Source organism: Zalophus californianus, chromosome 3 (assembly GCF_009762305.2).
Source record: "Zalophus californianus isolate mZalCal1 chromosome 3, mZalCal1.pri.v2, whole genome shotgun sequence".
Taxonomy (NCBI): domain Eukaryota; kingdom Metazoa; phylum Chordata; class Mammalia; order Carnivora; family Otariidae; genus Zalophus; species Zalophus californianus.
Genome location: NC_045597.1, coordinates 56,694,791 through 56,709,698, shown reverse-complemented (window position 1 = coordinate 56,709,698; position 14,908 = coordinate 56,694,791). Strand labels below are relative to the sequence as shown.

The following is a 14,908-nucleotide window of genomic DNA, read 5'->3' as shown; positions in this document are numbered from 1 at the left end:
AGATTCAGTGGCTTCTTTGAATAGTCAAATGAATCCCTTCTGAATTGTCTATTAGCCCCTAAGCTATATCTTAGAAAATAATGATTGCAAGCTTCAGTGAATCAAATTACCATATATTTACTGTTATAATATTGCAAATGTACAGGCAGGCCAAAAAGAAATCATCACAAACATGTCATAAATATTTACTCATTCCATTTTTTTATACAGAAAAGAACCTAATTATTAAATATTAACATAAACACTCAAACTTAAGTTTTTATGGACCAGCCAGTCTAATTTAGTTAGTGAGATAAAAAACAAAACAGAAAATTTTAACTATGACTTAAAATATACTTTTTTTCTCACTGGTTTAATCAACATGTTTTTAAGTAACCAAAGGAAAAACTTTAGTCATTTCATGCTAGTCCTTCCAGGCAATAAAGGAAGTCTCTAGAAGTGTTTAATGCACATTGGAGACTAATAGATTTTTGTTATTAAGTGCTAGTTGTTAATTTACCTTCAGGATGCAGAAATGACAAGGATTTAAAACATCAGATTAATTCAGGAATTATTAAGCTAGATAATTTTGACTTTCAGAAAATAATATTTAAAAAAACAAAAACAAAGTGTTTTTTAAGGAGTAACCTCTAATGAAAACCAATATGTCTACTGAGTATTGGGTCAAGATGATCTTGGTTAGGGAAGATGTCCAGTGAGACCAGGCCACCCTGTGAAAATGCACATGGTATTCTCATGACCTACCTTGCTCTGACTCTCAGGTTTTCAAAAACCTAATGTGGTTATACAATTGCTGAAGTCGTATTTTTGTAATAAATGTAGCTCTTTATTTACTGGAGGAAATGCAAACATTCCAACAGGAAATGCAAGATATTAACTCCCATCATGGGATCACGCTCTTTTTTTGGGAAATGTCTGTTTTGTGATTCACTGTGTAACTTTAAGTAAATGTCTTAACCTCTCTGTTCCTATGAAAAAAGAAGTGGCAAGATTAAAAAATTCAAATTTCATTGCGATATTGGGAAAATCCATTTATTATAACAGAAATAATGAAGAGATTTTGAAAGACAGATACTTAACTCACTTAGGAATAATGTCAATTTTGTTTTTTTAGCAATCAGAAACCTCAATGCCTGTAGTCAGAACTTTTCTAAGAAAAATCAATATGTTCATTTAAACTCAAGACTTTCTCAAGCAACCGCTGGTATGATAAATTACCACCTCCCAATGCTTACTGGATGTCTTCTTCCAGTATAAAACTCTACTTCACACCCTTTCACATATCCACAAACATCTGTCCCACCCCAATGCTCTTCAACAGAATGGATCTTAAACAAGTCATGGATATCCAACTGTCCCACAGAAACTAGAGATGTTAGGAGGTATCTCCGGACACTACAAATGGAAAAATGATTATGGCAGACACATGAGTTTATATCTCCCCTACACCTAGCCCAGAGGTTGGAATGCTATGGATGAAAATGAAGAAGGGATTTTCCTCAGAAGCAGGCCAATATACCCTGTGTCTATAAATCAATGCTCGAATTCAAACTCCCCACACAAACAAACATTTCATGAAAAGAAAATAAAAAATGAGCTGTCTAGTCAGAGCCAGAAAATGCACCTTTCAATCCTTATTACTTGTGTCAGGCTCTGTTAGCTTTTCAGTGGTAAGAGCAGGTTTCTGGATCACAGATACTAAGTTCCCTTACATGGAGGTAAGAGCTGGAAGCCACAATTTTCACTGCCTGAGTTGGAGAAAGACAAATTGAAAGAAACCACACAAGGGCTAGAGCACCTCTGGACCCCAGGATGTCAGCATGCACAGGGAACCATGAGGAAACTCACCTTCACTGTGCTCTAACTTGGTGTGCTTTTCTTCACAGGTGTTTGGGAATTATAACATAGGCCATTCACATGGCATCTCTTACCAAATATTTACCATGCCTTTTTCCTTCAGGCATGGTTTGACAGTAAAGGAACCATGTCTCCAAATGTTAATGTGGTTTTAATGAGTAAAATAAGGGTTAGTCAATACCAGAATGTTCTACTGACCTTCCCTGACTGGCTGTAGGTCCTCTGTGAGGAAACTTCCAGACAGACACTGCCCCTATTTTTATAACATTCATTCCCTGATTCACTGTTTGTGCTCTGCCCCAACTTTAATGGGAAAACCACTGCAAGGTGAACCAGGAACTCAACAAACAAACAAACAAAACATGGCCCCTCTCATGAGACATGTCATCTAGAAGACACAGCAAGCACAGCTGTGTGGTGCTGTTGACAGGGTTGGGGCTTTCATCACACAGAACTGGTTTTCACCCTAGCTCCCCCACTCCATAGCCCCATGGCTTTGGGTAAGTAATTCTGAAACTCAAATTTGTCTACAGAATGTAGATATGATATCTACCTTGCTGAGTTACTGTCAAGATTATACAGAATAATCCATGTCATGTACCTAGCAGAGGGCCAGGCATATAGTAAGTGCTCAGTAAATGCCAGGACTTTTTCTCCTTCTCTTACAGAAAGAACATCCAGATACAAAGACTTACAAAGCAACATATGGATTACATCTACAGCTCTGACAGTATGAGAGGGACAGAAGTAATTCAAAGTGGCCAAGAAAGTCAGAAAGGTCTAGATCATTCCCATTAGAAATGACCCTGGAGGGGCCAGCTCCACAGAGCTAGGATTCCTTAAATTCTCTTGCATCTGAAACAACATGGAACTCTATCCTGGCCTCTCGTGGATTCAAAAAAGGACATCTCAAGAGGTGTTTCTTAATGGCTTCTTCATGGAAGGAAGAACAATTGAGTTCCTTTGTTCTCTGCACAATCTCAAATGGCTGGAGGAACCAATCTCTGCATGGCAATGCTTTTTGTTTTATTTTCAGGTAACTGTGATATATATAAGATGGTAAGATGGTGTTTTCCAATTTTCGTTCCTCTTAAAAATTAGAGAGGACTCCTCCTTTCTTGCAGACAGCTAAGGTGCTTTTGTTTTTGTTTTTCAGGCTAGTGATGACTCTGGAATACTCACACTTGTAAGAAAAGAGAGTTTACAACTCCATTTAGGATACTCTTTGAGTCTACTGTGAAATTTAAAAATACTTCTTCCAAAATAGCTAAACAATGCTCAGAGCCTGATAAGCGGAGTGATTTTATCAGCACTTAATTGGCTTAAGGTACTCTGAATGCTTGAGGGGGTGGGTGGGTGGGGAGAAGGTGGCTCTCAAATTTTTAAACAAGTTGGTTACCACGTAGCTATAAAACAAAAAGTCTCCCAAGCCAGTCTAGAATTACTTCAGGCTCTCCAGGGAATTTCTTTCCAACTGATAGCTAAAAATCATTTGACATGGTTACCTACAGTAGCACTACTATTTTAAGTAAAAGAGATGAAAGATAAATAAGAACGGAATGGAAACTAATCTTTTTTTAGTCTGTGACCTTAAGCAAGGCCAGTCACCCCTTGTGGTTAAATAGTGGCAACTAACTTAATATTCACCAAGGTCAGAAATAAATGCTTTTCACAAAGATCATGCATGCTCACACAGTTAAAGAACACAGGCTACAGAGCTGCCCCACCCGCACGTTGCTACTGAGCGTGAGAAATGTGGCTGGTCCAACTGTGAGATGTTGGCAGTGTAAAATATACACTGGACTTCAAAGACTCAATATGAAAAAAAATATAAAATATCTCATTAACTTTATATTGCATACATGCTGAAATAATATTTTAGCCATCTTGCATAAAATAAAATATATTATTAAAATTAATTTCACTTGCTTTTTTAAAAAATGTGGCTAACAGTGCATTTAAAATTAGATTTGCTGACAGCAATGAGACAACAAAAAGAAATACAAGGCATCCAAATTGGTAAAGAAGTAAAACCGCCACTATTTGCAGATGACATGATACTCTATATAGAAAACCCGAAAGACCACCAAAAAACTACTAGAACTGATAAATGAATTCAGTAAAGTCTCGGGATAAAAAGTCAATGTGCAGAAATCTGCTGCATTTCTGTACACTAATAATGAAGCAGCACAAAGAGAAATTAAGAAAATAATCCCATTTACAATTATACCAAAAATAAGATACCTAGGAATAAACCTAACCAAAGAGGAAAAAGACCTGTACTCTAAAACTATAAAACATCGATGACAGAAATTGAAGATGACACAAAGAAATGGAAAGACATTCCATGCTCATGGATTGGAAGAACAAATATTGTTAAAATGTCTATACTACCCAAAGCAATCTATATATTTAATGCAATCCCTATCAAAATACCAACAGCAGTTTTCACAGAACTAGAACAAACAATCCTTAAATTTATATGGGACCTCAAAGACTCCAAAGTTGCCAATGCAATCTTGGAAAAGCAAAGCAAAGCTGAAGGCATCACAATTCTGGACTTCAAGTTATACTACGAAGCTGTAGTAATCAAAACACTATGGTACCCACACAAAAACAGACATATAAATCAATGGAACAGAATAGAAAACCCAGAAATAAATCCACAGTTATATGGTCAATTAACCTCTGACAGTGCAGATAAGAATATCCAATGGGAAAAAGACATTCTCTTCAATAAATGGTGTTAGGAAAACTGGACAGTTACATGCAAAACAATGAAACTGGACCACTTTTTTACACCATACACAAAAATTCAAAATGGATTAAATACCTAAATGTGAGACCTGAAACCATAAAAGTCCTCAAAGAGTGCACAGGTAGTAAGGTCTGTGACATGAGCCATATCAATATTTTTCTAGATACATCTCTTGAGGCAAGGGAAACAAAAGCAAAAACAAACTATTGGGACTACATCAAAATAAAAAGCTTCCGCACAGCAAAGGAAACAATCTACAAAACTAAAAGGCAACCTACTGAATGGGAGAAGATATTTGCAAATGACATATCCAATAAAGGGTTAGTATCCAAAATATGTAAAGAACTTATACAACTCAACACCCCCCCAAAAATAATCCAATTTAAAAAATGGGCAGAAGACCTGAACAGACATCTCTCCAAAAAAGATCGCCAACAGATAACCAACAGACACATGAAAAGATGCTCAATATCACTCATCATCAGGGAAATGCAAATCAAAACTACAATGAGATATCACCTCACACTGTCAGAATGGCTAAAATCAAAAGCACAACAAACCAAACAAATGTTGGTGAGAATATGGAGAAAAAGGAACCCTTGTGCACTGTTGCTTTTTCAGTGGAATGCAAACTGGTGCAGCCACTGTGGAAAACGGTATGGAGGTTCCTCAAAAAAGTTAAAAATAGAACTACTTTATGATCCAGCAATCACACTACTGGGTATTTACCCAAAGAATATAAAATACTAATTCAAAGGGATACATGCACCCCGATGTTTATAGTAGCATTATTTACAATAGCCATATTGTGGAAACAGCCCAAGTGTCCATTGACTGATAAATGGTTAAAGAAGACAAAGACACAGACACACAGACACACACACACACACACACACACACACACACACACACACACACACAGACACACTGGAATATTATTCAGCCATAAAAAAGAATGGAATCCTGCCATTTGCAACAACATGAGTGGAGCTAGAGAGTGTTATGCTGAGTGAAATAAGTCAGGGAAAGACAAATACCACATGTGCAGAATTTTAAAAACAAAACAAATGAGCAAAGGAAAAAGAGGAGATAGAAAGAAACAAGCCAAGAAACAGACTCTTAACTATAGAGAACCAATTAATGGTCACCAGAGGAGAGGTAGGTGGGGGGATGGGTGACATAGGTGATGGGGATTAAGGAGTGCACTTGTCGTGATAAGTACCGGGTGATATATCAAAGTGCGGAATCACCTGAAACTAACACTGTATGTCAACTACATTGGAATTAAGAATGAGTAGAGTAGAGCAGAGTAGGAGAGGAGAGGAGAAGAGAGACTAGAAATAGAATAGAATAGAGTAGAATAGAGTAGAATAACATTTGCTGCGTGCATTATCTTCCCATCAAACAGTGCTGGGTGAGGGTGTTTCAGCTCAGGCCACGAGTCAGCTACACCACAGTGGCCTTCACACGCTGTCTCTCTATCTCGGGTTTTTTCATTTGTAAGACGTCAAGAGCTTGGACTAGATGCTTTTAAAACCCCTATGGCTCTAACATTCTACGATTCAAGGATTCAACAGTTGTTGCTGGTGGAGAAAAGACACCAGAGCCAGTTGATGACAATGCTAATAAGTAGTGGGTCAACACTAAACAGTGTAACAAAGAGGCAGGGCAGCCTTTGCTAGAGCTGGGCTCTGGACAGGGTGCCTAAGGGAAGCTCAAGGGGTCCCTTACAGCCACCCCACAGCTTGGGGGTCCCAGGGTGGGAGACAGTGCTGTTCTGCCCTTGCCGCAGTGCCAACCCAGCAGCTGACGCAAGTACCTGAGAAAAGCCCTGCTCTGCTGTGGGGCCGGCTCCAGGCTCAGCACACAGGCTACTCATCACCGAGGAGCTGGTCTGCAGGCCCAGCAGTGCAGGGGATGCGGGGCATGCTGTCGGCTTAATAAGCCCAGGGTGCGGGGGACAGAAACGTGGCCCTGCTGCCAACAGGTTCCAGCAGACTGACCTCAGCTCTATGCCACCCAGCTATGGGAGCCCAAGAATCAGGAAAAACCCACCCTGTGATTCATAATGTGTTCATAAGATTTAATCCAAATTCTAGCAGACCTGGATTTTGTGGTTTATCAGACTCCTAAAAGAAGTATTTTTTTAAAAAGAAAAAATGTATAGACAAGTCAGGTTTTTTAAAATTTTTTACAGATTTTATTTAATTATTTGGGAGAGCAAGAGCAGAGGGAGAAGACGACTCCCCTACTGAGCAAGGAGCCCGATTCAGGGCTCAATGCCAGGACCCCAAGATTGTGACTTGAGCCAAAGGCAGATGCTTTAATGACTGAGCTACCCAGGAACCCCGGAAGTTTGCACTTCCTGATCCCATTCATCTATTTCACTCATCCACCTGCCCCCATCCCCTCTGGCAACTGCCAGTTGTTCTCTGTTACTCTGTTATTTATGAGCCTGTTTCTGGTTTTTTGTTTTTTCTTTCTTTTTTTTTTTTTTTGGTTTCCACATATAAGTGAAACCATATGGCATCGGTCTTTCTCTGACTTATTTCATACCCTCTAGGTCCATCTATGTTGTCACAAATGACAAGATTTCATTCTTTTTTATCGCTGAGTAATATGCCATGGTATATTTGTATATATAAATATATATATATATAAACACACACCAAACATCTTCTTTATCCGTTCATCTATTGATGGACACTTGAGTTGTTTCCATATCTTAGCTATTGTAAATAATGCTGCAATCAACATAGGTATGCATGTATCTTTTCGAATCAGTGTTTTGGCATTTTTTGAGTAAATACCCAGTAGTGGAATTACCAGATCATATGGTAATTCTATTTTTAATTTTTTGAGGAATTTCCATACTGTTTTCCATAGTGGCTGCATGAACTGACATTCCCACCAACGGTGTGGGAAGATCCCCTTTTATCCACATCCTTGCCAACACCTGTTATTTTTTGTCTTTTTAATACTAGCAATTCTGACTGGTGTGAGGTGTTATTGTGGTTCTCATTTGCATTTCCCTGATGATTAGTGATATTGAGCATCTTTCCTTGTGTTTGTTGGCCATCTGTATGTCTTCTTTGGAAAAACGTCTATTCAGGTCCTCTGCCCATTTTTTATTCAGAATTTTTTTTTTTTTTTGGTGTTGAGTTGTAGGAGTTCTTCATGTATTTTGCATATTACCTACTTATTGAATAAATAATTTGCGGATACATTCTCCCATTCATTAGATAGCTTTTCTGTTTTGTTAATGGTTTCTTTTGCTGTGCAAAAGCTTTTTATTTTGGTGTAGACTTGATAATTTATTTTTGCTTTTGTTTTCCCTTGCCTAAGGAGACATATCCATAAATACATTGTCAAGGCTATTTGATGTCCAAGAGATTACTGCCTACGTTTTCTTTTAGGAGTTTCATAGTTTCAGATCTCACATTTATGTCTTTAATCCATTTTGAGTGTATTTTTGTGTATGGTCTAAGAAAGTGGTCCAGTTTCATTCTTTTACATGTAGCTGTCCAGTTTTCCTAATACCATTAATTGAAAAGACTGTCTTTTCCCCATTGTATATTCTTGCCTCCTTTGCCATAGATGAACTGACCATTTAAGCATGGGTTTATTTCTGGGCTCTCTATCCCATTCCACTGATCTGTGTGTCTGTTTCAGTGCTAGTACCATACTGTTTTGATTACCAAGCTTTGTCATATATCTCGAAATCTGGGATTATGATACCTCTGGTTTATTCTTCTCTCTCAAGATTGCTTAGCTATTTGAGAAGACCCCTGCATCTTTATAACCAATTCCAACTTTGGTGTGAGCTAATTGGAATGGGTTTCAGATACTACTATCACATAAGTCCTGAAGAAGACATTCTTTCTTTACCTTTAATGCCTTTATACAGCAATAACGCATTTCTATACTAAAACCAAAGCTGATACAAATATGACATGGGTGCTGTCACTTTCCCAGCCAACTCCCCATGCAGACATGATGAAGGGGTCACAGCACTCTCTATGTGGGCCTCACAAGTCATCACCATAGTGTTCCATGTGGTCCCAAAGAAATTAACTGGAATTGGCACACAAGAAAAAAGTTATTGGCCATCAATGTTCTAGACTCAGGTGCACATTTACAAACCCATCTCCACCCATCCGTAAGGTTTGCTTTTTGTTTTTTTGTTTTTTTTTTTCTTTGTCTCTGGGGATTTGGTCACGTTTTAGAGTTCATCAATTTGGGGCAATGGTTATTAAAACCCTTACAGAATCAGAGCACTCTGTTCTTTCTGAATTATTTATATTCATCAAGTATGGCCTACTAACTTATTTGTACATTACTCTGCCAGTTTATCCATAATTTGTCACAAATTTATATGCAGTCTGAAAAAAAAAATGATCCAACTACCACATGATAACCTGCAAACCTCAGGAACTGTAAATCCTGCGAACTTTAGGAAGTGTAAACTACCGGAAACCTGTCAATTGCAGGAACTGTGTCTGCCACGGCAAAGCCAAGAGTGCTCCTCCCCCCACTTAATGTCTTTATCACACAGCCTCCCTGTCCAACTGCAGCAAAAAGTCTTTCTGACTACCTTGATAGACTAGGACTAGTAAACAAACAAAAAGGGCATCTTAAAAATCAGTAACATACCAACTCCATCAACTGTTTGAGCTGACCTATCTCTTCTGGCAGCGATCCAAGTTTGTTGTTACTTGCAATTAAGACTTTGAGAGGCAGACCACACAGGCAGGCAGGCAGGGCAGACAGCTGATTTCGACTGCAAAGACAATACCAGAACACAGGTGAACATACAACTTCATGCTGTTTCTGAACGGTTTATGAGTCAGCGAGAAGAAAGGAGCAATCTGAGAAGACATTTTACAAATATAAAAGGTCCAGTAAAGTTTCTGCATTTGTCATAAATCCCAAGTACAGAAGATAATAAAATATATTTCTAAGAAAGGCAGAGGCCCCTGGGTGGCTCAGGCGGTTGGGTGTCTGACTCTTGATTTCGGCTCAGGTCCTGATCTCAGGGTCCTGGAATGGAGCTCAGTGGGGAGTCTGCTTCTCTTTCTCCATCTCCCTCTGCCCCTCCCCTGACTCTTGCACGTGTTCTAAATAAATAAATAAATAGATAAATAAATAAATAAATAAACTTTATCTTAAAAAAAAGAAAGAAAGAAAGAAAGGCATAGGCAGTTCTGTGGGAAACAACTTTTTCCAGCACAAGGAACCCCATCAAAGCCCCTGCAGAAGCTGAGTCCTTGGCCAGCCAGGAGGCAGATGGGCATCACGCCCTGTGCCACCAATAGCAACAGGAAGCTGGTGCCAACTGTTCTCTTCCTGACAATGTGAGCCGGAAACTCAGCAAGATCCAAGTACCATGAAGGCATCCTCCCGTTCATGTGAGTAGTGATGGGGAAGATCATTTTGCTGCAACTTATAAAAGACCTCCAGCCTGATTTCCAACATTTTGATTCTGCTTCCTTTTGCTAACACAAGAGCCACTGTGGTTAAGGTCAATTTGGGTGTCGGCAAGGGAGCTAATTAAAAGAAGAAAAAAGCTGCGACGCCTGGGTGGCTCAGTCTGTTAAGCGTCTGCCTTCGGCTCAGGTCATGATCCCAGGGTCCTGGGATCGAGCCCCGCATCGGGCTCCCTCTCCATCTGCCCCCGCCTCAGCTCATGCTCTCTGTCGCTCTCTCTCAAATAAATAAATAAATAAAATCTTAAAGAAAAATATAAAAGAAGAAAAAAGTAAAGTTGGCCTTCTGGCAAAAGTGAAGCTAGAGCTTCGAGGGGTTCGTTTTCACAGAGTACCCAGAAACTGCTCACATTCAGTTTCACAGAGAACCTAAAAGTCTGAGTCCAGTTCTCACTTCTGCTTTGCATGAAGAGGCTTTCTACTGAGAACTGTCTGAACTTCCTACCATCAATGCTTAGTTTTTCTGAGAAATGGGAAAATAATGGACAAGTGAAATCCATGAACTAACTTATGTATGTTAGCCATTTCTTTCCCCACCATTGTGCTGATGAAGCCAATGACCAGGCTGTGAAATATCTAAAAATCTGTCAACTATTTAGAACTTCTTTTGTGTGTATGTGCACACATGTACGAAGCTTCCAACGTTGTGGTACAGTGTGCATGTATTTATGGGCACACATAAATCAGCGTGTGTGAGAGGAAGGGACAGACAGCCTGAAAACACACCAAAATGTTAATCAGTACTCCTTTGAGGGGGATTAGGTACAATGAATGTCTTTTTATTTTCTTCCTTACACTTCACTGAATTTTCCAAAATTCCTACAATGTGCTTTTAGAATTAAGAAATAAATATCACAGGGCGCCTGGGTGGCTCAGTCCATTAAATGTCCAACTCTTGGTTTCAGCTCAGGTCATGGTCTCAGGTTTGTGGGATGGAGCCCTGCATGGGGCTCAGCACTCAGCGGGGAGTCTGCTCCTCTTCCTCTGCACCCCCTACTTGCATGCTTTCTCATGGGCTCTCTCTCTCTCTAAAATAAATAAACTTTAAAAAAGAAATAACACTATAAAAAGATAAACTACATCTGCATACTGGTTACATGGGTGCTTCTATTTATGAAAATTCACTGAGATGTATAATTATGAGCTGCATATTTTTCTGTATGTATTATATTTCAGTTAAAGGCTTTACTCTCCTACTTACCCGTATGAGGAGGTGGGAATCATATGGCTAAATAAAGGGCATCTCTAACTGATGGGCTGAGAAAAAGCAGGTGTTATGCTCTGGAAAGAACCTTTCTAGGGGCTCCTGAGTGGCAGTTGGTTAAGCGTCTGCCTTTGGCTCAGGTCATGATCCCAGGGTCCTGGGATCAAGCCCCCTGCTCAGTGGGGAGTCTGCTTCTCCCTCTCCCTCCACCCTTCCCCCCTCACTCGTGCTCTCTCCCTCTCTCAAATAAATAATAAAATCTTAAAAAAAAAAGAACCTTTCTAATGTGGGTGCTCCCCCATAACTACCCTGATATCTCTTCTGCTCCAAGTAGCCAATGCCGGGGTGATAGGGTTTTAGCAAGAAAAGATACAGTCAACCTTCCCTCCATTGCCCAGATCTGCAAAGAAAGCTATTTCCAGAAAGGAGTGGGAAGGAGAGAGGTTTCTCTAAGAGGGTCCAACAGAGGGAGGGAGGAGACTGAAAGCCCTATGGGGGCAAAGGGGGTCCCTGGCACTGGAAGGACCAGCTGGCTCTTCACATCCCCCTCGTTAGAGTAACAGGTGAGAATAAGGGTGATGGGCATGCCCTGGCACTTTCTCCTGTCTCTGAGGGCAGCGGAAGGGGAATGAGGGCTACCAGCCTGTCTTCCAGCCTCTGACATCCACCCACAGGAGCCCTGTGGGGCTATTCCGACTGGTTGATAGGAACTTCCTGGTGCTCTGATGAGAGAGCTTTCTCCAAGCTCCATAAAAAGCTCCTTAGACACTACCTCTGGAAAAGAGAATGAAGTTTACTAAAAGGTGGCAAGTAAATAACTTGGAATGTAATTTGTGTTTATAAAATATTTATTAATATGTAATTTCGTAAAGTGAGCATTGGTTACTTAAAACGTTAATAAGGCAATTTTTTTTTTATTTTGAAGCCATATTTAAACTTCCTTTTGAAGAGAAGATAAGGAAACAAAGATTAGTATTTTCAAAAATTTCTACATTCCTATTTTCATAGAATTAGCAGTTCCAGTTGAAGATTCTTCTTGTGTTTCTTTGCTTGGAAACTCGGATTTAAACTATTCCCAGTCTCACCGTAATGCAGGCATCTCATCAGATTAACAGATATTGAACCAGGAGAGCACTTACCACACCATTTAAGCAACACAATGAAGGCTCTGCTCATTCAGAAGCACCGTATTTGAGATTACATGGGATTATGCTCATGGGAATTCTAGGATGGGTACTAATTTAAAATAAGCATTTTAAATTTAAAATGTTAGTATTAATTTTAAATTTAAGCATAATTAAATGTAAGCATGATTTCTTTGATGGGGGTACAAGCTTTTTATGCTAAAAGTTGCTGATGGAATAGCCTGTTTCTGTATGCCCCACGCTATACTGTGGTTAGTCACCTATAGATAAATCCAGATGCCAGAACTTTAGTTTTAATTCAGCATGCTATAGACCTGGGTCACATTTCTTCAATTTCATTGATCTAGTCTCCCAGGCTCGACTTCATATATTTTATCACAGGGTGTTCCTGTAGGACTTGTAATTTCCCCAATAGAAAAAGGAAATACACATGCACACAAAAACCCATTAGCTTTCCAGCAAATATTCATAAAGAACAGGAGAAACTCCATTTCCCTTTAATCCTCTACCCACTAAAGACCACATGGGTAGCCTGAGTTTTTTGAAACCACTCATCTGGCAGGAATTTTTCTCAAGCAAATAAGTGCCTCAGGCCGCAAACAACTATCTTGCTCCCCACTTGTCTCCTGCTGGCCTCTGTGCTAAAAACAGGCCCTCCACAGAAAGAGTGTTTAAAATAAGGCCGTATAGTGTCTGATAAGGTAATGGCCAACATTTATTTTCAAATCTACCCAGGAAGATCCATCTGAAAGCAAAATTTAAAAAAAAAAATTTTTTTTAACTCGCTCATTACAAAAGATTAAATTAGCGGGGGGAAAAGGGGCCACTCATTCAGAAGCAGAAATTACAGATTTGGTCATGGCAGCCTGAGCCTTCCTGCCCAGCATCTCTTGTGACTCTCCCTGCCCAGTCTGGGCGGAGGCTGATGGCACAGGGAGGGAGGAGGAGGGACGGGAAGGCCTTAGGTTTTTACCGGGCCGTGTTTATTGCTAATGCTTTCTCTTCCATCGTTCTCAACTGAATGACTCCCTACTAGATTTACTGCTCTATTTCCTCATGTCAAGATGAAACAAGGCAGCTCAACATAATTTGAACACTTTTGATAGCTTTAGTTTACAGGATAAATTTCTCTTGGCTTCAAGTACCCACTATCCCTCACTTAACCTAATCCCTCAATTAAGGAATTTGCAAACCAAGTCATTTCCGTATGCTTTTACTGTTAGAGAGTCTTAATTTAATGTGTTTTGACGATGGCACTTGTTAATATCCATGTTTTCAGACTTAATGGTGGTATTTAACATTATTTGTTATTGGTTTTATCAGAAAGTTATTTTCCCTAAAGTATGTGATGATAAAAAAAAACATACTATATTCTTACATGTGATTTTATTATCAGGGTATCATATTTTTTGTTGTTGTTGTTCTACTGGAATAGTGTATGAGTTCTTTTCAGTGTATGGGTTTTATTCTACTAGAATAGTGAATGGGTTCTTTTTAGTGTATGGGTTCACGTAATAATTGAGGGTAGAACTCAGCAGAAAATTAATTTATAGGAAGACTTCTATAACATAGTCACCTATTCGGCTGGTGAAAAGGTCACCAACTGTGGACTTAGAAGGCCTGGTTTCAAATCTTCCCTCTGCCACAAACATTTAGTATAGGTTTTGTTGTCCTTAAAACATACATAATAATACCTATGTAACAGTAACAGGAGACATGAGATTATGGATGCAAAAGTGCTCAGCCCAACATTAAATCTCTACATAAAGATGAAACCATACCCGACCACTAATGAAGCAAAAGCAGTGGGGACATGACCAAAAAGAGTACATGTGCTTAGCTCGGTTTTAGTTACTTGTTTTATTTTCTAACTGCTAAAATTTCAGCCACTTTTAAAATATGGTTTCATGTTCCATTCATTGAAAACATATACCACTTAAACATAAAAATGATCACTCTAAGGCGTGCAGGGTAGGACCAGGCTGGGCTCTACAATTTCAGGCTAATAGAAACCAAGGTAACTATGACTGGTCTGGAAAACCTATCCTAGCACCTACAAGCACACGAACGACTTTCTCTTCCCTACCTTCTCCAAATGCCAGGTTCCTACTATTTCTCTGGGAAAACATGAATACCCAGGAGTCACCATCTTCATTTACTGTTTGGTTTCCAAAGAGTAACAGAAATAATGACGTGAGATCATTAACCATCCAAGCCTATTCAGAAAATGTCCCAGATCACGCCTAAAAAGCCACAGAGAAAGCAGGGCAGGTTTCATGGTGTGGATACTCCAGGCTCCCCCTCTATGAGTCTCGGCCCGGGGAAGGAGCAAACAAGTATGCAGTAGTTATTGCTCCTGTTTGTGTGAAGAGTTTGGGCTTGGTGTGTGACGACCTCCAGTAAACAGCAGTTATTTTGCTTTAACCAACCAAGCAAGTTTCCTTTCAAAGGATATCTC

General features: G+C 39.5%; 1 protein-coding gene across 6 annotated transcripts in view; it reads right to left on the bottom strand.

Moving 5' to 3' along the window:
* Positions 1-14,908, bottom strand: part of LRCH1 (leucine rich repeats and calponin homology domain containing 1) — a 199,518-nt gene that overhangs the window by 77,365 nt on the left and 107,245 nt on the right. For all 6 annotated transcript variants that reach the window (XM_027588833.2, XM_027588829.2, XM_027588834.2 and 3 more), the window contains exon 3: positions 9,269-9,395. In XM_027588833.2, coding sequence (XP_027444634.2) covers positions 9,269-9,395 — 127 coding nt within the window. The remainder of the gene's footprint in view (positions 1-9,268; positions 9,396-14,908) is intronic.